The 22,392-nt window shown below is 42.9% G+C and overlaps 1 protein-coding gene across 4 annotated transcripts in view; it reads right to left on the reverse strand.

The window, feature by feature from the left end:
* Nucleotides 1–20,440, reverse strand: part of Frrs1 (ferric chelate reductase 1) — a 73,190-nt gene extending 52,750 nt beyond the window's left edge. For 2 of the 4 annotated variants that reach the window (XM_045138419.1, XM_004663932.2), the window contains exons 1-5: nucleotides 20,185–20,304; nucleotides 10,591–10,788; nucleotides 8,486–8,622; nucleotides 5,852–5,946; nucleotides 3,288–3,435 (exon numbers count right to left, since the gene is read on the reverse strand). In XM_045138419.1, the coding sequence (XP_044994354.1) occupies nucleotides 3,288–3,435; nucleotides 5,852–5,946; nucleotides 8,486–8,622; nucleotides 10,591–10,786 (576 nt within the window). In that variant the 5' untranslated portion in view covers nucleotides 10,787–10,788; nucleotides 20,185–20,304. Of the gene's footprint in view, nucleotides 1–3,287; nucleotides 3,436–5,851; nucleotides 5,947–8,485; nucleotides 8,623–10,590; nucleotides 10,789–20,184; nucleotides 20,322–20,356 lie in introns of those variants that run through there. The other 2 variants (XM_045138418.1, XM_045138420.1) reach the window with 2 other exon arrangements.
* Nucleotides 20,441–22,392: the final 1,952 nt, after the last annotated feature.

The following is a 22,392-nucleotide window of genomic DNA, read 5'->3' on the forward strand; positions in this document are numbered from 1 at the left end:
GATCACTATGAGTTCAAGGCCACCCTGAGACTACATTCCAGGTCAGCCTAGGCTAGAGTGAGACCCTAACGTGAAAAACAAAAAAAGTAAGTGAGCAGGGTATAGTGGCACATGTCTTTAATCCTAGCACTTAGGAGGCAGAGGTAGGTGGATTGCTGTGAGTTCAAGGCCAGCCTGGGACTATGGAGTGAGTACCAAGGTCAGCCTGGGCTAGAGTGAGATCCTTCCTCAAATAAATAAATATGAAACAAAAAAGAAATAAAGAAATGGCAGTGGTGCATTCAGCATTGATTGAGACATCTCTATTGCACCATCCAAGGCTCACTGGCCATTTTCCATATAGTGGAAAGAAAGTGGTAAGAGCCAAAAAAGTGAAGGGGTGCTTACAATCATGGTCTTCCAGACACAAAGAGGCCATGATATTCATGACCTCACAGTGGCTGACACCTGCATAACAGGAAAAACAAGTATGATAGCATAAAAATAGAAGAGGTTCATTGGAAGAGGAAAGAGAGGATAGTGGAAGAGGATTGTAATCATGGTCTACATGTATGTGTTGTCAATAAAAAAAAATATTTTTTTTGAGGTAGGGTCTCACTCGAGCCCAGGCTGACCTGGAATTCACTATGTAGTCTCAGTGGGCCTCGAACTCACGGCCATCTTCCCACCACTGCCTCCCAAATGCTGTGATTAAAGGCATGCGCCACCATGCCCAACTCAAAAAAGTTTTTTAAAAGCAAATGTAGTGGGCTCAGGAGTTTGCTCAATGGTTAAAGGCATTTGTTTGTAAAGCCTACAGACCTAGGTTAAATTTCCCAACACCCATATAAATCCAGATGTACAAAGTGGCAAGAGACCCTGGCATGCCCATTCTCTCTCTCCCTGTCTCCCATGAATAAAAATTTAAAACAAAATAAACTCTTTTTTTTTTTTTTTTCTGAGGTAGGGTCTCACTCTAGCCCAGGCTGACCTGGAATTCACTTTGTAGTCTCAGGGTGGCCTCAAACTCACGGCGATCCTCCTTCCTCTGCCTCCCGAGTGCTGGGATTAAAGGCGTGCGCCACCATGCCCGGCTACAAAATAAATTCTTTTAAAAAAAAAATTAGGGGCCTACCTCTGCCTCCCGAGTGCTGGGATTAAAAGCGTGTGCTACCACGCCCGGCTACAAAATAAATTCTTTAAAAAAAAAAATTAGGGGCCGGGCGTGGTGGCGCACGCCTTTAATCCCAGCACTCGGGAGGCAGAGGTAGGAGAATCGCCGTGAGTTCGAGGCCACCCTGAGACTCCATAGTGAATTCCAGGTCAGCCTGGGCTAGAGTGAGACCCTACCTCGGAAAACATAAACAAAAACAAAAAATGTGAGAGGGCTGGAGAGATGGCTTAGTGGTTAAGGCACTTGATTGTGAAGCCTAAGGACCCAGGTTTAATTCCCCAGTACCCACATAAGCTAGATACACAAGGTGGCACATGCAATCTGGAGTTCATTTTCAGTGGCTAGAGGTTCTGGTACACCCATTCTCTCTCTCTCTCTCAAATATAAATAAATATGTTCAATATTTTTTAATTTTTTTAAGTGAGAGCCAGTACAAATAATACATAATAATGCAATTATATGGTTCAACAAAAGTGCAACAGTCGGGCTGGAGAGATGGCTTAGCGGTTAAGCGCTTGCCTGTGAAGCCTAAGGACCCCGTTCGAGGCTCAGTTCCCCAGGTCCCATGTTAGCCAGATGCACAAGGGGGCGCACGCGTCTGGAGTTCGTTTGCAGAGGCTGGAAGCCCTGGCGCGCCCATTCTCTCTCTCTCCCTCTCTCTGTCTTTCTCTCTGTGTCTGTCGCTCTCAAATAAATAAATAAATAAAAATTTATAAAAAAAAAAGTGCAACAGTCATATTAAATGTAATCAAATATGATGTCCATATGTGTACTTAAAAATAAAATAAGACTAATATTACATATGAGAAAGCGCTTTTATTTAGACTTTTCTATGTGGACAAATCTGTATCTATCTATCTATCTATCTATAGAAACTAATGTCTACCTAATTTCTGTTAAGTATAAGATACACAGAGAAAACTTAGATTCATTATTTTGCTGAATTCTCTTGGTGATATTAAGAGCTAGATAGTACTGTTTATTGCTCTATAGGGTGAAGAATCTAAGAATGAAAATGGAGCCATTTCTCCAACTACCCACAAAATAAATAGGCACATTAGCATTCAGGCACAAGTATGTTTTTTCAACTATAACAACCTGCCTCAAGACATTTTTCATTATACCCACTTCTGAATTAAACTGTTAAATTGATCAGAAGTTGCTTCAGTAAAGCCCTTCTTCCTAATGATCCTAATATGTGTAACATGCATTACATTACCTTTTCCAACATGTGTTTTCAATCATAATTCTTTTGAATAAGAAGGCCTAAATAAAATTCTAACTGAGCACTTACAAGAGACTTTCAGGTGGTTTAACACACAGAATTCCCTACTACTCATTTTTAGTGGGGCTTGGGGAGAAACAGGTTTTCATGTAGCCTAAGGTGGCCACAGACTTCTATGTTGCTCAGGCTGGCCTTAGAACCTTGAAGGAGAGAGGGACAAAGACTCACTATATAGTCCTGACTGTCCTAGGTATCCCAGTCTGGCCTTGAATTTGTAGCTATACATTTGCAGCAATCCTCCTGCCCTCTATCTTGCCTGTGCCAGGATTGAGCTTGTACCACCATGCCCAGCTGCACTTCCCAGTACTGTAAACTTAATGAAATAAGACCTAAAAGCTATACTACCACTTCAAGACTCTCCTTCAAATCTTGTCTAAATTTAGATTAAGCTTCCACCCCATGCTTGGGATTTGGCAGTGAGAAAGAAGGAGGGAGGGAGGGAGGGAGGGAGGGAGGGAGGGAGGGAGGCAGGCAGGCAGGAAGGAAGGAAGTGAGGGAGGGAGAGAGGAAGAGAGGGAGGGAAGGAGGGAGGGAGGAAAGGGAAGGGAGGGAAGACTTCCTCAGATTCATTTTCAAATGAACAAACATCCCCCTGCTAGTACAAACTCCTTGTAAATGTTCCAACCATATTCTGAATGTTCAGGATCTTTTGTGTCCTTTATTCTATCCTACAAATCATAACACTGCATAAAGACTTCCTTGAGACTCCTATAGAGAACCCCAAACCTTCCCACCATAACCCAGTACAGTTACTTCTTCCTATGCACTCTGACAAGCACAAACTCACAGCAACCAGGAAAGCTACTCTTTTGGATTGCATTTGGTAAAGATATAAGAAATGTCACTTACTGGTCCGGTTAAATGGGAGATTGAAGGCAACGTTGACAAAGATGCTGTTGTAGCTTTAGGTGTCGTGAAAGGAAGTGCATTTGGTTGTGAAATGACATCACTAGGAATCTTCACCCAGTAGATTTTATACTTCTCAACAACTGTGGCTCTGAAATGTAGTACCCATGAGATTAGACAAAGCCCTAATGGTGGCCAATCTTAAATCAAAACTTTAAAGAATGGGCCAGAGACATGGCTCAGCAGTTAAGGCACTTGCTTGCAAAGCCTAACAACCTGTCTTTGATTCCCCAGTACACATGTAAAGCCAGATACACAAAGTGGAGCATGCATCTGGAGTTTGTTTGTAGTACCTAGAGGCCCTGCCATGCTTACTCTCTCTGTCTCTATTCTCTCTCTTTCTGCTTGCTAATAAATAAATAAATATTAAAAGAAAAGTGTGTTACATTAAAAAATATTTTTAAACTGGGAGTGGTGGCACACACCTTTAATCCCAGCACTTGGGAGGCGCAGGTAGGAGTATCATCATGAGTTCGAGGCCACCCTGAGACTCCATAGTGAATTCCAGATCACCCTGAGCTAGAGTAAGACCCTGCCTTGAAAAAACAAAAATAAACAAATAAAATACCATCTTTTTCCTCTGTCATCATGGAGTTTCCCCTTGAGTCTATAAACCAAAATTGACCCTTTCTTTCTATAAGCTGCCACTGGTCAGGTTCTTTGCCCTAGCAACATAAAGCTCTACATCAGCTCCATATAGGGAAAAGGGCAGAAGGAAATGAACTAGAAGCACACAAGCTGAATGAGGCAAATCTCTAATTCTCCTTGCACCCCATCTCACTTTCTCCCTCTGCCCCTCTTACTTGTGGTCTGTTTTTTGGGTATATTGACTTCAACCATGATCACCATGGTCTGCAACTAAACTGTATGGATTTCTGTTCTCTGACACAAAAGGAAGATACAACTTTTCATTCCATAGGGCATATTTACACTCCTCCAAAGGTAATGCTTAGTAAGGAATACCTGCACAGAGCTCTACAGAGACTGCACAGACGAAGGCCAGTGTTGACTAGGGCCCATTCCCTTTATCCCAAGTACATAGGTGCCAGGCTGTTACAGTATGCTGGGGGCTATGGATAAAGTTAAGCAGAAAAGAGTAACATGACAGGATGCAGTCTTTCTCTTAAAATATATGCCTGTAATACCACCCTGACAGGAGTCACTACATGTCTTATGTATGTTACTCTATTTCACCTTGCCCCGGGGAACAGAGGGAAGGACTATTTTAATTGTACTGGGCTTCATAATTCTGAGAGACATGCACAGGGGTTTTTTTTTATTCCTAATAATCTAGTCTTCAAATTGCAATACTGCCAAAAAAAAAAAAAGGCACTAAATTTCAGGATCATCTTATTTGTATTTGCACACTAAAACAGGAGTAAATATTGTATAAAGTATTTGTTGCTGACTGCAACAGTAATCTCCATACACCATAAACTCAAGTCCTAAAGAAGGGTGTAGTAGTTTGATTCAGGTGTCCTCCACAAACTTAGGTGCTCTGAATACTAGGTTCCCAGTTGATGGAGATTTGGGAATTATCGCCTCCTGGAAGCAGAGTATTGTTGGGGGTGGGCTTATGGGTGTTAGAGACAGTTTTCCCTTGCCAGTGTTTGGCACACTCTCTTGTTACTATTATCCACCTTATGTTGGCCAGGGGGTGATGTCCATCCTCTGTTCATGTCATTGGTTTCCCCTGGCATCATGAAGCTTCCCCTCAAGTCTGTAAGCCAAAATAAACCTTTTTTTCCCAAAAGCTGCTCTTGGTCAGGTGATCTCTGTCAGCAATGCAAAACTGACTGCAACAATGGGTCTTCTGAATATCTATTCAACAAAAGTCTACTAACTGTCCCTTAAATAGAGAGCCCTGGCTTGCCTGTAATCTGAAGACTCACAAAGATCAAGCAAGAAGACTATGAGTTTGAGGCCAGCCTGTGCAATCAGTAAGACCCCTCCCCCAAAATAAAACAAAAACAATGGTGAAGTTCTGGGGTAGGTGTTGGATAATTACTGTTAGAGGGAAATTGCAAAATAAACTCTACTATCAGTGTGGTGGTTTGATTCAGGTGTCCCCCATAAACTTAGGTGTTCTGAAAGCTAGGTTCCCAGCTGATGGAGATTTGGGAATTTACACCTCCTGGAGGCAGTGTATTATTGGGGACGGGCTTATGGATATTATAGCCAGTGTCCCCTTGCCAGTGCTTAGCACACTCTCCTGTTACGATTGTCCACCTTATGTTGGCAAGGGAGTGATTTCCACCCTCTGCTCATGCCATCATTTTCCCTGCCATTGTGGAGCCTCCCCTCAAACCTGTAAGCCAAAATAAACCTCTTTTTCCCAAAAGCTGCTCTTTATCACGTGATTTCTACCAGCAATGTGAACCTGACTGCAACAATCAGTAATCTCCAGAACTCTCCTATGATGTGAATATCTAATAGTATAGTAAGTGGCACAAATCATTATGGTTTTAATTATATCAATTACTAGAGAGAGAAGCTCTTCTACTCACAGAAATTGTATGTGGCTGGGGGCACTGCTCGGAGCATTCCAGTAGACTCTAATTTCTGTTTTCTTAGATGCATGTGTATGACTCACAGCTAAACCCTGAAACAAAATAAAAAAGAACTATCATCTAGTCACCCAGAAGCTTAGCATGGGCAATCATTTGCAAGGTAATTTGTCATACTTAGTTATGGCATTCTGGTTGGAGACCTTCTATCTAGAACAAGGGCTCAGGAACTCAATAAATTCATATGCATTGGTTGACAACATATTAGCAGTTAGTGCTGTGGTGGTTTGACTCAGTCAGGAGGCCCCATATACTTGTGTTCTGAATGCTAGGTCCCTAGCTGGTGACAATTTGCAAATTGAATCCTCTTGGGAGTAATGTATTGGTGGGGCTTATGGATATCATAGCCAGCTTCCCCTTGCCAGTGTTTGGCACACTCTCCTGCTGCTGTTGTCCACCTGATATTGACCAGGAGGTGATGTGCACCCTCTACTCATGCCATCATGTAGTTTCCCCTTGAGTCTGTAAGCCAAAATAAACCCTTTCTTCCTACAAGCTGCTTTTGGTTTGGGGGGGGGGGGGAGTTGTGCCAGCAACATGAAGCTGACTGCAACAGCTCTAGAATAAATTAGAGTCACCAGAATTGCTAGTGGGGACTGGGGGCTAGGAGGATGACTCAGTGGGTAAGAGTTTCTGAGCAAACATGAGGACCCAAGTTCTGTCACCAACACCCACATTAAAAAAAAAACATCAATGTCCTCCTCTGGCTGCCACATGCATGTACACAAGGTGTGTGCATCTGTACACACCACACATACTACACACCACATACTACCCACACACCTAAGAAATTTAAGAACTGCAGAAAACCATGACTATCAGGAGCATTGATGCTACTTAGAGCCTGCTCATTATTTTATTTACACCATAAATTTATACTCCTTCCATTAATAGATACAAATGAAATGCAGAAGATTCCTCAAAGGAAAGTCTTCTGTATTTAAATGTGAAATATATTTTAAGCTGGGCATGGTGGCACATGCCTTTAATCAGCACTTGGAAGGCTGAGGTAGGATCACTGTGAATTCAAGGCCACCCTGAGAATATAGAGTGAATTCCAGGTCAGCCTGGACTAGAGTGAGACCCTAACTTAAAAAAAAGAAAGAAGGGCTGGAGAGATGGCTTAGCGGTTAAGCGCTTGCCTGTGAAGCCTAAGGACCCCGGTTCGAGGCTCGGTTCCCCAGGTCCCACGTTAGCCAGATGCACAAGGGGGCGCACGCGTCTGGAGTTCGTTTGCAGAGGCTGGAAGCCCTGGCGCGCCCATTCTCTCTCTCTCCCTCTATCTGTCTTTCTCTCTGTGTCTGTCGCTCTCAAATAAAATAAATAAATAAAAATTAAAAAAAAAAAAAAAGAAAGAAAGAACGAAAGAACGAACGAACTAGGGCTGGAGAGATGGCCTAGCAGTTAAGTGCTTGCCTATAAAGCCTAAGGACCCCAGTTCGAGGCTTGATTCCCCAGGACCCACATTAGCCAGATGCACAAGGGGGCGCACGCATCTGGAGTTCATTTGTAGTGCCTGGAGGCTCCGGCACACCCATTCTCTCTCTCTCTATCAGCCTTTCTTGCTCTCTGTCACTCTCAAATAAATAAAAATAAAAAATATTTTTAAAAAGAACAATATTTTAGTGATTTCTTCACAATCCTACTTCCCACTTTCTTTCATCTGGCAAACTCCTAGGCAATCTTTAAAGCTCATTTAGAATTCACCTGCTCTAAGAAGTTCTCATTCACTCTCTCTCTGTCCTCCAGCCTGTTCCACTGACCTACATAAATAAGAAAGTAGTATGTCAGGCATGGTGGCTCACACCTTTAATCCCAGCACTTAGGAAGCAGAGGTAGGAGGATCACTGTGAGTTCGATGCCAGCCTAGGCTAACGTGAGAAACTAGCTCAAAAAAGAAAAAAAAAAAAAAAAAAAAAGACAGTACACTAGCATCATACTGCCTTACTTAAGTGCACATTAGACATTTGTGTCATATGTCCTATTCCATGTGCTCTACTTACATATAAGACTATGAGTTCTTCATGGAATACATCTTGTTCATTACAGTACCTCCTGCACCCAAAGCAGTTGCTGGCATAACAAATGTTTGTTGAATGAATGAATAAATGAGCAACAAAAATTAAACCTCTGTTCCACTCTATAACTATATACCCTCAATACTGAAATCTTCAAGAGTCAATAAAAAAACATGTAAATCGAGCCGGGCATGGTGGTGCATGCCTTTGATACCAGTCTCAGGAGGCAGAGGTAGGAGGATTGCCAAGAGTTCAAGGCCACCCTGAGACTACATAGTGAATTCCAGGTCAGCCTGAGCTAGAGACCCTATCTTGAAAAACCAAAAACCAAAGACCATGTAAATCATAAAACATCACAAAGCATAAACTCTTCAAGCCTTCACCCTACCTCCTAGCTTGCTGATACACAAATCACTGGAAAACTCAGATCACTTTGAATCTATTTAAATGTCTGAAATGCATGGTAAGGTCATTGTTTATAATGCAATCACCACACTATAGGGAAAAGAGACCTCCAATGAAGCTGACTGAAATCAATTTCAAGCTAAACACAAACCTGTACATCTTCACAAGTCAGAATCTGTGACACCTCACTGTCAATCAATGTGAAGGAGCCCACAGGAGGGCCACTCAAATCTTCAGCATCCCGAGCTTCTAAGAGAAAGCCTTTAAATGGGGGTCCTGACAAAGTAACTGAGAAACATAAAAACAGAGGTTAAAAGATTTAGAAATGCCCACAAAAGGGGACACTTAGCCGAGAGACATCAAGTTAGAATCAGGTATATCTATGCAAAACTCCACAGCTTAGAAATCATTCTATGGAAAAGCAATGCCTGGACTATGTTCCATAGGACATGCCCATGGAACGATTGGGTCCTTCGTTGCTTGCTTGCTTGTTCTATCACACTGGGATTGACCCTGGGACCTTGCACATGCTTGGTAAGACCTCAACTACTGAGCTACACTGCCCAGCCCTCTTTTACCTTTTATTTTGGGACAGGGTTTCACTAAGTTGTCTAGGTGTACCTTGCACTTACTCTGTAGTCCAGACTGGCCTTCAACTTGTAATCTTCCTGCCCCAGCCTCCAAAGTAGCTACAATTCCAGATTCATGCCACAGGCCCAACCCCAGGAGATATTAGCAGACATTATTACACAAAGGAGTAAAATATAGGTGATGGCCAGGAAGCAGCATATAGGGAAAAATTAATTTGGAACATACTAAAAAAAACAAAACCTTGGATTTTTACTACAAATTCCAGAGTCTTTAATACTTGACTATTCAACATGAAGTTCTGAGAGATAACATAATAATACACAGGGTATTCCAAATTTATTTCTTGAATTTACGGAGACTTGCTTTAGGTCCTAATATATGATCTATTTTGGAGAAGGTTCCATGAGCTGCTGACAAGAACAGGTGTTCTGTAGAGTTTGTATCAAAAGTTCTATAGATGGGGCTGGAGAAATGGCTCAGCAGTTAAGGTGCTTGCCTGCAAAGCCAAAGGACCTAGGTTCAATTCCCCAGGACCCACATAAGCCAGATGCACAAGGTGGTGCGTGAGTCTGGAGTTCGTTTGCAGTGGCTGGAGGCCCTGGCGCACCCTCTCTTTCTTTCTCTCTCTCTCTCTCTCTCCCCTCTCTCTCTTGCCTCTTTCTCCCTCTCAAATAAATAAAATATATTTTTTAATCAAATTTAGTTTAAAAAGTTCTATAGATGTGTTAGTCCATTTGATCTAGGTGTTGTTTAGCTTCATCGAATTTATTTCTTCATACACCCTTTTTATTGAATACCTATTAACATTTTTCATTTCTAGAGTTACAGAAAATAAAATATGCAAAAGTTTTATATAAATACTTGTAAACCATTAGATGCAAAATGTTGTTATATATTTTTTTGTTTTTCTACGATTTATTTTTCTAAGACCAATTTTACTATGTAGTCAAGACTGGCCTTAAACACTGAGTTTAAAACCCTGATTTAGCCTGAGATTATAGATGTGACCACCATGCCTAGGCATAAATAAATTTTAATAATCAGCCTACATTTTTCTGAAAACATAAGAGATTAAACTATTTCAGTAAAAGCCAAGGGCTTATTGTATGTGTGTGTGTGTGTATGTGTGTGTGTGTGTGTGTGTGTGTGTGTGTGTGTGTATGTCACCATATATATTGTTTGTTTTCTTGAGGTAGGTTCTCCCTCTAGTCCAGGCTGACCTGGAGCTCACTATATGTAGTCTCAGGGTGGCCTTGAACTCACAGCGCTCTTACCTTGCCTCCCTAGTGCTGGGATTAAAGGCATGTGCCACCATGCCAGGCAGATCTATTGTATTTTACACAAGGCAAAATAAATAAACTTATTTTCCTATTCCATTGAGTTAATAGTATTCAATATATAATAAATATAATGTTAATTTAATACCAACAAATATATATATATACTTTAAACTTTAAAACCTGTTCTGAAAGGGAGTAGAAATACCACTTATGTGATATGGTCATGGTCATCTATAGCAAACAAAAAGCAGGAGTCTAATATGGTAACATTTTATATAACAAGTGAAAAGATCAAAATGGAATAATTCAATTCCAATCATAACAAAAATTCCACAAGCAGCAAGAGTGGAACTCAAAATGCAAACAAAGAATCACAGCACAGCACCTTGTATCTGGTCTCCCGGTTGGAACTTCATCTGACTGACAGAGATGTGATGAGCAGGCTCAGCTTGTGGGTTGTGACCATGTTGGGGCATCATTCCATGACACGACATTGTTACTTTCCCATTGGGATAATTAGACACAGAATTAGGGAGCAACACAAACACGAAGGCACCAATGATAAATCGAGGAGTTGCCATCTCTAAAAGATTTAAAGCACATCATTTTCCATTATAATTAAAATAAGATGGAATTCCTGGATCCCCTGCTCCAGAGGGTGTGCGCTGAGTAAACCAGATCTCCATGTTTCCCCCTCCCCCTCTCAGTTCCCTGGTCCTGGTAGGTTCCCTTGTGGCTGACTTTGGGCTGCCTGGAGCCTGCCAGCTTGCCACAGAACAGGCCCTTTGCTCCACCTTCCTGATTCAATGACCCCTGGGTCCCCACCTCCTGGATGCCTGCCAGGCTCCTGAGGATGCTCACTTGCTGTGAGTAGGCCACAGCTCCTGGTTGCTTCCCCACCTCCCAGTTCCCTGGTCTCCCTGCTGCTGCCTTTGGAGGCCTGGTCCCTGAGTGTGGGCTCCTGAAACAGGCCTTTTGCTCGGTTTCCTAACTGGCCCCTGGGCACCCACATCCCTAGGCCCCTGAGTCAGAAGGTGCACAGGCCACTGTAGAAGCTGGCCTCTTGCTCCTGGATACCCAGTTTCTTGTCTCCTGGTTCCCCAACACTTGGTCCCCTTGTGCTGAACAGTACATGCAAGTGGAGTGAGTAGGCCAGAGGTCCCAGCTCCCCAGGAGCCTCTGATGAAGGAACCTGCAGTCTCCACAGTCTGTGCATCAGTGGTGATAACCCCACCCTATATCAATCTGGTTCACACTTAAAACAGAACACCCTCTGAAGATGCCAAAAAGAAATCCTTGCTTCCCCCTCGATAGAAGAAAATGCTTCCCCAAGATGGGTACACCACAATGCAAGAAAACCAACGAAAGTCAGAAAACTGAGAGATCTCCACCAAGGATAACTAGTCTCACAATGGAGGCTTCCAATAAAGCCATAGAGAAATCAAGAGCAATTCAATCCCAAATGAAACCACAACAACCAATGTGACCCTGATCAAAAGAAATTCTGAACTGGAAGCAAACCATCAAAAGACCAAAAGTCATGGGCTGGAGAGATGGCTTAACACTTAAGGTGCTTGCCTGCAAAGACAAAGGACCTTGATTCAATTCCCCATGACCCACATAAGCCAGATGCACAAGGCAGCACATGCATCTGGAGTTTGTTGCAGTGGCTGGAAGCCCTGGCATGCCCATTCTCTCTCTCTCTATCTCTCTCTCCCTCGCTTAAATAAAATAAATAAAAATTTTAAAAAGCCAACAATCATATCATTGAAATTGAGCAGAATCATCTCTTAGAGCGTACAGCATTTTTTTTTAAGGTAGGGTCTCACTCTGGCTCAGGATAACCTGGAATTCACTATGGAGTCTCAGAGTGGCCTCGAACTCTTGGCAATCCTCCTACCTCTGCCTGCCCAGTGCTGGAATTAAAAGCATGCGCCACCACACCTGGCTACATTTTTTTAAGGTAAAGTCTCACTCTAACCCAGGCTGACCTGGAATTAATTCACTGTGCAATCTCAGCGTGGCCTTGAACTCATGGCAATCCTCCTACCCCTGCCTCCCAATTAAAGGCATGTGCCACCACACCCGGTGCGTACAGCTTTTGACAATAGGCTTAACTTAACTGAAGTAAATGTTAGAAGCCTCAAAAGACATATAAATGAATTGAAGGTGAGTCAACAAATGGAAGATATCAGTAACCAATGAAGCTTAATGCAGAATTGATCCAATGCAAGAATGAATTCCAGGAAGCATCAAGAAAATCAGAATTCAAACTGAAATTGTACCTCAAAAAAGAAATGGGCATGATGCAAAACAACACAACAGAAAACAAAAATCAAGTAGAGCTTATAAAAACTTCTCTAAAGGGCTGGAGATATGGCTTAGCAGTTAAGGTGCTTGCCTGCAAAGCCAAAGGACCTCAGTTCAATTCCCCAGAACCCACATAGGCCAGATGCACAAGGTGGTGCATACATCTGGAGTTCATTTACAGTGGCTGGAGACCCTGGCGCACCCATTCTCTCTCTCTTCTCTCTTCCTCTGCCTCATTCAAATAATATCAAATATCTCAAATAAATAAATAAAACTAATTTGTTTTTAATTTTTTTGGTTTATTTTATATATTTATTTATTTATTTGAGAGCAACAGACAGAGAAAGAAAGAGGCAGAGAGAGAGAGAGAGAAGGTGCTCCAGGGCTTCCAGCCACTGCAAACGAACTCCAGACGCGTGCACCCCCTTGTGCATCTGGCTAATGTGGGTCCTGGGGAATCGAGCCTCGAACTGGGGTCCTTAGGCTTCACAGGCAAACACTTAACCGCTAAGCTATCTCTCCAGCCCAAAAATAAAAATATTTAAAAAAAAAAAAAACTCTCTAGAACCTCTCACTCACCAACAAAGTTACTCATGTGGAAGAAGACAAGACAGAAGAAATTGATCAGGAGGAAAATCTTTGCTAAGTTCAAAAAAATCAAGAGAACAGAACATGAGGGAATTGCCAAGCCCAGTGGCCTGGGGATCAATTTTGGGCTCAAACAACCAAAGGGAAAAAAAGATAAAATTCAAATAAAATGCAATGAATTCAAAACATAAAAAATAAATAAATAAAATGGTCAGGCATGACTTTAATTCCGACACTCCAAGGCTGAGGTAGGAGTATCACCATAAATTCAAAGCCAAGTTACAGAGTTCTAGTGAGACCTCACCTCAAAAAATAAAAAGAACCAGGCCTTTAATACCAGCACTTGGGAGGCGAAGTAGGAGAATCACTGTGAATTTGAAGGCCAGCCTGCAACTACATAGTTGATTCCAGGTCAGCCTGGGCCAGAGCAAACCCTACCTCAAAATACCAAAAAATTTTTAAAAAATTTTAAATGCAAACAATTCAGTTGAAAAATAAGTCATTAGATAAGGTGGGGCTGGAAAGATGGCTCAGCAGTTAAGGCACTTGCCTGCAAAGCCTAAGGATGATGGTTTCTGTCCCCAGAACCTACGTAAAGTACAAGGTGACACATGTGTTTGGAATTCATTCGTTTGCAGTGGCCAGAAACCTTGGTACATCCATTCTCTCTCTCTCTCTCTCTCTCTCTCTCTCTCTCTCTCTGTCTCTTTTATAGTCTCTCCTCTCTCTCATAAATAAATAAATGTGGTTTTTTTTTTTAAATAATAAGGTGGACAGTAACTGAGAAAGACACTTTATGTGAACCTCTGGCCTGCACAGGCATATGCACATACCCGTACTTGCACTCACCAGCACACATGCACCTACACAGATATGAATGTGCAGACTGCACAGACATGTACATGTAAAAATATGCAGGCAGGATTGTGTGGACCACACAGACATGCACATGTAAAAATACACAGACAGGAATGTGCAGACCGCACAGACACACACATGTAAAAATACGCAGACAGGAATGTGCAGACCACACAGACACGTACATGTAAAAATTACACAGACAGGAATGTGCGGACCGCACAGACACGCACATGGAAAAAATACACAGACATGTATATGTAAAAAAATGCGGAGTGGAGAAACTGCTTAGCGGTTAAGGCATATGCCTATGAAGCCAAAGGACCCAGGTTCAATTCCCCAGGACCCACATCAGCCAAATGCACAAGGGGCACACACATCTGGAGTTCTGAAAAGTGGCTAGAGGCCCTAGAGTGCCCATTCTCTCTCTCTCTGTCTCCCTTCTCTCTCTCTCTCCCCCCCTTGCAAATAAATAAATAAAATTTTTAAAAAATGAAAAGAAAATTTCCATCAACTCTAGGTTGGAGAGCTGGTTCAGCCGTAACAGCACTTGCCACACTATCATAAGGGTCAGAGAGGACATGATTCGCCCTAAAGTTGATCCCCAACATCACGTGAAAAGCTGAGCATGACCACAAATATCTGTAACCTCAGTACTGGGGGGCAAAGATAAAGAGTCACTAGGGCTCACTGTCAGCCAATCTAACCTGTAAGAATGATGACACCAAGTTCAGTGAGAGACTCTGCTTCAAGGAAACAACACAGAAAAAATGCAATAGACAAGGACACCCACCACTGTTCTGTCTTTTGCACACATGTGCAGAGGGCACATGTGCACCTGCACACACACACACACACACACACAAACACAAATGCCAAAAAGAAAAAAATTCATCAGCTATAGTCTAAAATGTTTGAGGTAAATAGCTACTTAATTTTTCATTTTACCTTTTTGCCTCACAGTTTGCATTGTATGTCATCATGACAATTATAATGGCATTATTTTATTTCAGTGCAAGTGCAAAATACTGTCATTCATTTATGAATTAAATGTTCTTGTCCTTCTATGCCTTTAGCCTAGAGACAGAAACATCATTTAAAATGTGACTTCTAATTAAAAAATGGAAACAAATTCTTAGCTGAATTAGACATTAATTTAGGGACACAGAACTTCTGTAAACTCAACATTTTCCCTAAGACCTGGCGCAAAACTGGCAAGTTTTTGCACTATGACTAAAAGGTACTGGGGACGACAGTGGGCATAGTTGTCAAGTAACAGAGTTTGGCAGAAAGAGCTTTAGAAAAACAGGTGAGAAGGATGAGATTGATAAAGCCAGAAAGCTAATGCTGGGATGGGGAGGGGGGAGATGTGTATGGAAAGTCATGACAGCTCTACCCTAGGGTACACAGAGAAAAGAAGAAAGAAGCAAATGTTTGGTGACAGTCTGGTAGATCTGATGTAATCCTGGAAGCAAAGAGATATGATCTTCCTGTTAGAAATGAGGAAGTTAAAGAGTGCACCATGAAGCCGGGTGGGCAGGCGCCTTTAACTCCAGCTCCCAGGAGGCAGAGGGAGAAGGCGGAGGTAGAAGGGCCACCCTGAGGCTACATAGTGAATTTCAGATCAGCCTGAGCTAGAGTGAGACCCTACCTGGGGGGAGGGGGGAGTACACCATAAACACAGGTCTAGATCCTGCAGCCAAAGGACACATGAATGTCATTTCAGTCCGTACCACCACTTTCTGCTTGGGGAAAAAATGTTGACTGGATAAATGTCCAACAAGAATCCAGTTTTCACAAGGCTAGGAAGATGGCTTAGTGGTTAAAGGCACTTGCTTGCAAAACCTGCTGGCCAGGGTTCAATTCCCCAGCACCCACTTAAAGCTGGGTGCAAAGAGGTACAAGCATGTGTGATCCCAGCTGCACCTGTGACGATGGGAGGCAAAGGAGACTCCATCAAGTACTCTGACGTTGGTGTGTTAAATGAATTGATTAAAATATTTTTAAAAAGAAAGGTACACAGAGGTGGGGATGCAGTGAGATCCAAATTAGATATATTAAAAAAAAAGCCAGGTGTGGTATACACCTTTAATCCCAGCACTTGGGAGGCACAGGTAGGAGGATCACCTTGAGTTTGAGGCTACCCTGAGACACATAGTGAATTCCAGGTGAGCCTGGGCTAGAGTGAGACCCTACCTCTATCTTGCTATCAAATTCCTATCTATCTTTTAACAAGTCAAGTTTCGTGGTTCATGTCCTTAATCCCAGCACTCAGGAGGCTGGAGTGGGAAAATCGCTGTGAGTTCAAGACCAGCCTGGGCTAGACTAAGAACTTGCCTCAAACAAAAAGTCAGTAAAAGGGCTAGAGAATGGCTTAGCAGTTAAACAGTTGCTTGTGAAGTCTAAGGACACTGGTTTGAGGCTCAATTCCCCAGGACCCACGTTAGCCAGATGCACAAGGGGTGCACGTGTCTGGAGTTCATTCTCTCTCTCTCCCCCTTCTTCTCTCTGTCTGTTACTCTCAAATAACTAAATAAAAATAAACAAAAAAAAATTTTAAGTCAGTATAAGCAAAGATGTAAAGAAATGAACACTCCCGTACACAGCAAAGGGAGTAAAATATCACATTTTCAGAGGACTTGAACTACTAAACTAAAAATATGCTTAACCTCTGATGGGAAATTCACTTCTAGAAACTTATCCTACAAGAAAAAATTAACTACACAATTATTCAAGGAATATTTATAATAACAAAACTTTGAGATAACTCAAGTGATAACAAAAATAAACTATGCTATATACAGACTACAAGATAGTATACACTCATTAAAATCAATGAAACAAGCTAGATTTGGTGGCTCATGTCAGTAATCACTGCATTTGGCAGGTAGAGACAAGAAGATTAGGAGTTCAAAACCATCCTTAGCTATACAGCAACTCAAGGGCAGCTTGGACTACATAAAATCCTGTCTCAAATATAAAAATGGACCAGGCATGGTGGCGCATGCCTTTAATCCCAGCACTTGGTATGCAGAGGTAGGAGGATTGCCATGAGTTTGAGGCTACCCTGAGACTCCATGGTGAATTCCAGGTCAGCCTGAACTAGAGCGAGACCCTACCTCAGAAAACTAAAAAAATTTTTAAATAAAATAAAATGGCAAGGTATGGAGGCAGGTGCACATCTTTAATCCTAGCACTTAGGAGACATAGGTAGGAGGATTGCTGTGAGTTCAATGCCAGCCTAGGACTACAGGGTGAATCCCTGGTCATCCTGAGCTAGAGTGAGACCCTACTCACCAAAAAAAAAAAAAAAAAGTATATATGTATATGTGCAGATGTGCACATCACTGCACATGAGAGACCAGACTAGAACATGGGTGTCAGTGCTCATCTGAGTGTTTCCTTAAGAAAGAGTCTATTACAGACCCTGGAGCTATAGTTTCCATGGGACTGAGTGATTGCCCACCTGCTCCTCACAGGACTGGGGTCACAGATGTATGAAGCCAGACTCAGCACTTGCCTGCAAAACCTGATGGCCCAGGATGATTCTCCAGTGCCTATGTAAAGCCAGATGTGCAAAGATGGTGCATGCTGGAGTTCCTTTGCAGTGGCAAAAAGCCATGGCATGCCAATTCTTTTTCTCTTCTCCGCCCCCCCCTCACTCCTCTTGCAAATAAATAAACTTTTAAAGTACACATTACACTGTGTGTGGTGACACACACCTTTAATCCCAACACTCAGGTGGCAGAGGTAGGAGGATCACTGTGAGTTTGAGACCAACCTGGAACTACAGAGTGAATTCCCGATCAGCCTGGGCTAGAGTGAGACCCTACCTAAAAAAAAAAAAAAAAAAAAAGTACACAAGTACACATTATATAAAAGCTATACAGAGGTCTGGAGAGATGGCTTAGTGGTTAAGCACTTGCCTGTGAAGCCTAAGGGCCCAGGTTCGAGGCTTGATTCCCCAGTACCCACTTTAGCCAGATGCACAATGGGGCGCACACGTCTGGAGTTCGGTTGCAGTGGCTGGAGGCCCTTGGCGCGCCCATTCTCTCTCTCTCTCTATCTGCCTCTTTCTATCTGTCACTCTCAAATAAATAAATAAAAATAAACAAAACAAATTTTTTAAGCTGTACAGAAATCCATTAAGTTGATGTTAAAGTGGGGCTGAGAAGATAGTTCAGACACTGAGACACTGCTCGCAAAGACTGCCAACCCAGGTTCAGTTACCAAGCCACCCACTTAAGTGTGACATAAGTTGCACAAGCGTTCATTTGTAAAAGCAAGAGGACCTGGCATGCTCATACCCACATGCAACAAACACTAATAATTATTTTTTTCTTTTTGCTTCTTTTGAGGTGAGGCAGAATCCCACTCTAGCCCTGGCTGACCTGGAACTCAGTAGTCCAGGCTGGCCTTGAACTCAAGGCAATCCTCCTACCTCAGCCTCCTGAGTGCTGGGAGTAAAGGTGTGTACTACCACACCTGGCTAAATAAATAATGTTTAAATTAATAAGGCAGTTTGACTTTTCCATTTTCACACATTCTATTACTTTTGTTTCTTTTTTATTTTATTTTTATTTATTTGAGAGAGAGAGAGAGAAGCAGATAGAGAAAATGGGAATGGTCGGGCCTTCAGCCACTGTAAACAAACTCCAGACACATGTGCCACCTTGTACATCTGGCTTACGTAGGTCCTGGGGAATCGAACCTGGGTCCTTTGGCTTTTCAGGCAAGCGCATTACCCACTAAGCCATCTCTCCAGCCCTTTTGTTTCTGTTTTAATGAACAAAATTTCTACCCCTTTTGCAACATCCATTTCAAATGCCTCAAACTATGTCCTACGACAAAACCTAGCTAGGTATGGTGGTGTGCACCTTTAATTCCAACACGGGGGAGGCAGGGGTAGAAGGATCACCATGACTCGAGGCCAGCCTGGACGATAGAGTAAGCTCCAGGGCAGCCTGGCTACAGTGAGACCATACCTCAGAAAAACAACGGGGGGTGGGGGGGGGGGCGGGACACGACACTGGACGACGGACAGGTGTGGTGGCGTATGCCTTTAATCCCAGCACTTGGGAGGCAGAGGTAGGAGGACTGATACAAGTTCAAGGCCACCATGATGCTACATAATGTATTCCAGGTCAACCTGGGCTAGAGAGTGAGTTGCTACCTCAACAACAAAAAAGATAAACTGTATAGACCTTGAACTCTCATAAACTTGGGCTCCAAACTGATGTTTATACAATGTTGCCTCACAGGCACCATCATAGAGGCCTTGAGCAAATTATTTATGTTCTTTGAGACTTAGTAACTTTAGAGACAGTGCCAGTGAAACATCAAGCTCTGGCTGGTATACTGGTGCACATCTTTAATCCCAGCACTCTGGAGGCAGAGGCAGGAGGATCACTGTGAGCTCAAGGCCAGCCTAAGACTACATAGTGAATTCCAGGTCAGCCTGGGCTACAGTGAGACTCTAAGTGGGAAAAAATAATAGTAATCTAGCTTTGGGCTGGAGAAATGACTCAGAACTTAAAGGTACTTGCTTGCAAAGCTTGATGGCCTAGGTTCAATTCCCCAGTACTCACATAAATCCAGATGCACAAAATGGTGTGTGTGTCTGGAGTTTGTTTGCAGTATTAGGAGGCCCTGGTGTACCCATTTTGTCCCTCTCCCTCCCTCTCTCTTTCTCTTTCTCTCTCTGTCTCAAATAAATAAAATATATTTTAATCTAGCTTTCTTACCAATAAGCCAAAAAATAAAGTTAAGCATTCCACCTCTGTACTTTTTTTCTAATTCAGAGAAAAAAGAAAACAGCTGAACTGAAAAGTTTAGCTTTGTTAAGAAATATTTCAGATAACAAGTTTACAAGTTGCAGTTTCATCCTTAACCTCAGGCAACATGACAAAATGTTGAAAAAAAGGACAGAAGTAACAATCACATGAGTTAAAATACAAAAGACAGCTACTGTCGTTTAAATTAAGAAAAGAAAGGACGAGGAAAAGAAAAGGAAGAGAGATAAAATTTAAAAAAAGAAAAGAAAGGGAAGGAAAAGGAAAGGAAAAGGGCATAGGTAGGAGGATGGCAGTGAGTTTGAGGCCAGTGTAAGACTACACAGTGAATTCCAGGTCAGCCTGGGCTAGAGTGAGATTCTACCTCAACAAAAAAAATGAAATAATAAAATAAACACGAAAAGGGAAAGGCCGCACGAACGAGTTAGTACCTTGGATTCCATCCTGGTCTCTGCCTTCCTCCCTTGGGTGGGAGGGAAGCTAGTGGGTCAAGGCCACGCGGCTGGCGCGCAGCTGAGTCCCGGGCGCCGGGAGCAGAGCCCTCCGCCTCCCGCCGCGGCAGCGCAGGTGCCCGCGGTCCCGCCCGTACAAGGGGACACTTACCTGGAGTAGCAAAGTCAGCCGAGCCAACTTCCGGTTCGCTGCGACTTGAATCACATTTCAGCAGCTGGGTGGAGCCTGCTCTTACTCAGGGCCGGGAGGGAACGTTGCCAAGCCAGGCTGCCGAACTTGATTTCCAAGCACGGGGCTGGCTTAAGATTCCATTTGAGGGCTGGAGAGATGGCTTAGCGGTTAAGCGCTTGCCTGTGAAGCCTAAGGACCCCGGTTCGAGGCTCGGTTCCCCAGGTCCCACGTTAGCCAGATGCACAGGGGGCGCACGCGTCTGGAGTTCGTTTGCAGAGGCTGGAAGCCCTGGCGCGCCCATTCTCTCTCTCTCCCTCTACCTGTCTTTCTCTCTGTGTCTGTTGCTCTCAATTAAATAAAAATTAAAAAAAAAAAAGATTCCATTTGAAACTTTTAAAAAGCGGGGGTTAAGAGAGAGAGAAGAAAGGGGAAAAGAGGAGGGGAGGGAGAAAGGAAGGGAAGGAGGGAAGAAAGGAAGGAACTAGCTTTAATGCCATCCCTTTGCAAGCAGAGGTAGAAGGATCACCATAATGAGTTCAAGGCCAGCTTCGGCTACAGAGTGAGTTTCAGGTCACATTGAGCATCTGCCTCAAAAAAAGAAAAATACTCTTTACTCTCCAGTAATTGTTTCACTGAGAAAATTTTGTGTGTGTGTGTGTGTGTTGTTGGCCCAGGCTGACCTGGAATTCACTATGTAGTCTCAGGGTGCCCTGAACTCATGGCACTTCTCCTTCCTCTGCCTCCCAAGTGCTGGAATTAAAGGCATGCGCCACCACGCCCTGCAAGAGAAAATTATATTTTACATGCATTACTCCATCACTCCATGCCTTCCACATGGCAGGAGCTTTCCTATTTTCTTCTCTTTCCTTCTCTTAATCTCATAAAGGCTCTTTCCAGGCGTGATGGCGCATGCCTTTACTCCCAGCACTTGGGAGGCAGAGGTAGGAGAGTCACTATGAGTTCAAGGCCAGTCTGGAACTACCAAGTGAATTCCAGGTCAGCCTGGGTAGGGTAAGACCCTGCCACAGGGGAAAAAAAAAAGAAGAAGAAGAAGAGGAAGAAGGAAATCTTGGGGCTACAGATATGGCTCAGCAGTTAAGGAGCTATAGTTTCCATTCCTCAGTACCATGTAAAGCCAGATGCACTAATTGGCACATGCATCTGGGGTTCATTTGCAGCAGCTGGAGGCCCTGGCTTAACCATTCTTTCTAGCTTTGTCTCTCTCTCCTTGAAAATAAATAAATAAATAAATTTTTAAAAAGAAAGAAATCTAATAAAGTTTCTCCAATCCTTCAAAAAAAAATAAAATTTTTGTCCTTAACTACAAAACTATTTGAAAACTTATGCTTGTTACATATAAGACATACAAAAGTAGCCTACTGGAGAGATAGCTCAGCAGTTAAGGCAAAGCATCATGACCTTGTGTGTGTGTGTGTGTGTGTGTGTGTGTGTGTGTGTATGTCTCCCCCCCTTACAAATAAATACTTTTTAATGGCTATGTTTAGGGTTTATAAAGTTATGTGGTTTGGGTGGGTGTTGTTTTTTTGCTTTTTGTTTTTTTGAGGTAGGGTCTTGGGGGATTCAAGCAGCTTTTTTAGGCAGTTAGGGTGACTGGGGCTCTGAAAGTTTAAAAAGCAGGAATGACCGAGCCTTGCAGAGAGATCAAAGTATAAACTGACCTCTTATCTCTTCCCCAGATCTGTTTTTACACAAACAACCTGGGCCTCTCCTGGGAAGGAGGTCAATCCTAGGATTTAAACTTGTGGCTGGTCAAGTTCAACCCTAGGAACTTGGTGTCGTGGCTAGCCTTTTCCTGAGACAACCACTAACCCCAACCAACCAGCCGTCCCTCTGGCTAACCTGACCTGGAAAGTACAGCCCACCACTTTTATTTTATTTATTTTCTTTTTTTAGGTTTTTCAAGGTAGGGTTTCACACTGGCCCATCCTGACCTGGAACTCACTATGTAGTCTTAGTAGTCTCAGGGTGGCCTCAAACTCATGACAATGCTCCTT

This window comes from Jaculus jaculus, chromosome 19 (genome assembly GCF_020740685.1).
Source record: "Jaculus jaculus isolate mJacJac1 chromosome 19, mJacJac1.mat.Y.cur, whole genome shotgun sequence".
NCBI lineage: Eukaryota > Metazoa > Chordata > Mammalia > Rodentia > Dipodidae > Jaculus > Jaculus jaculus.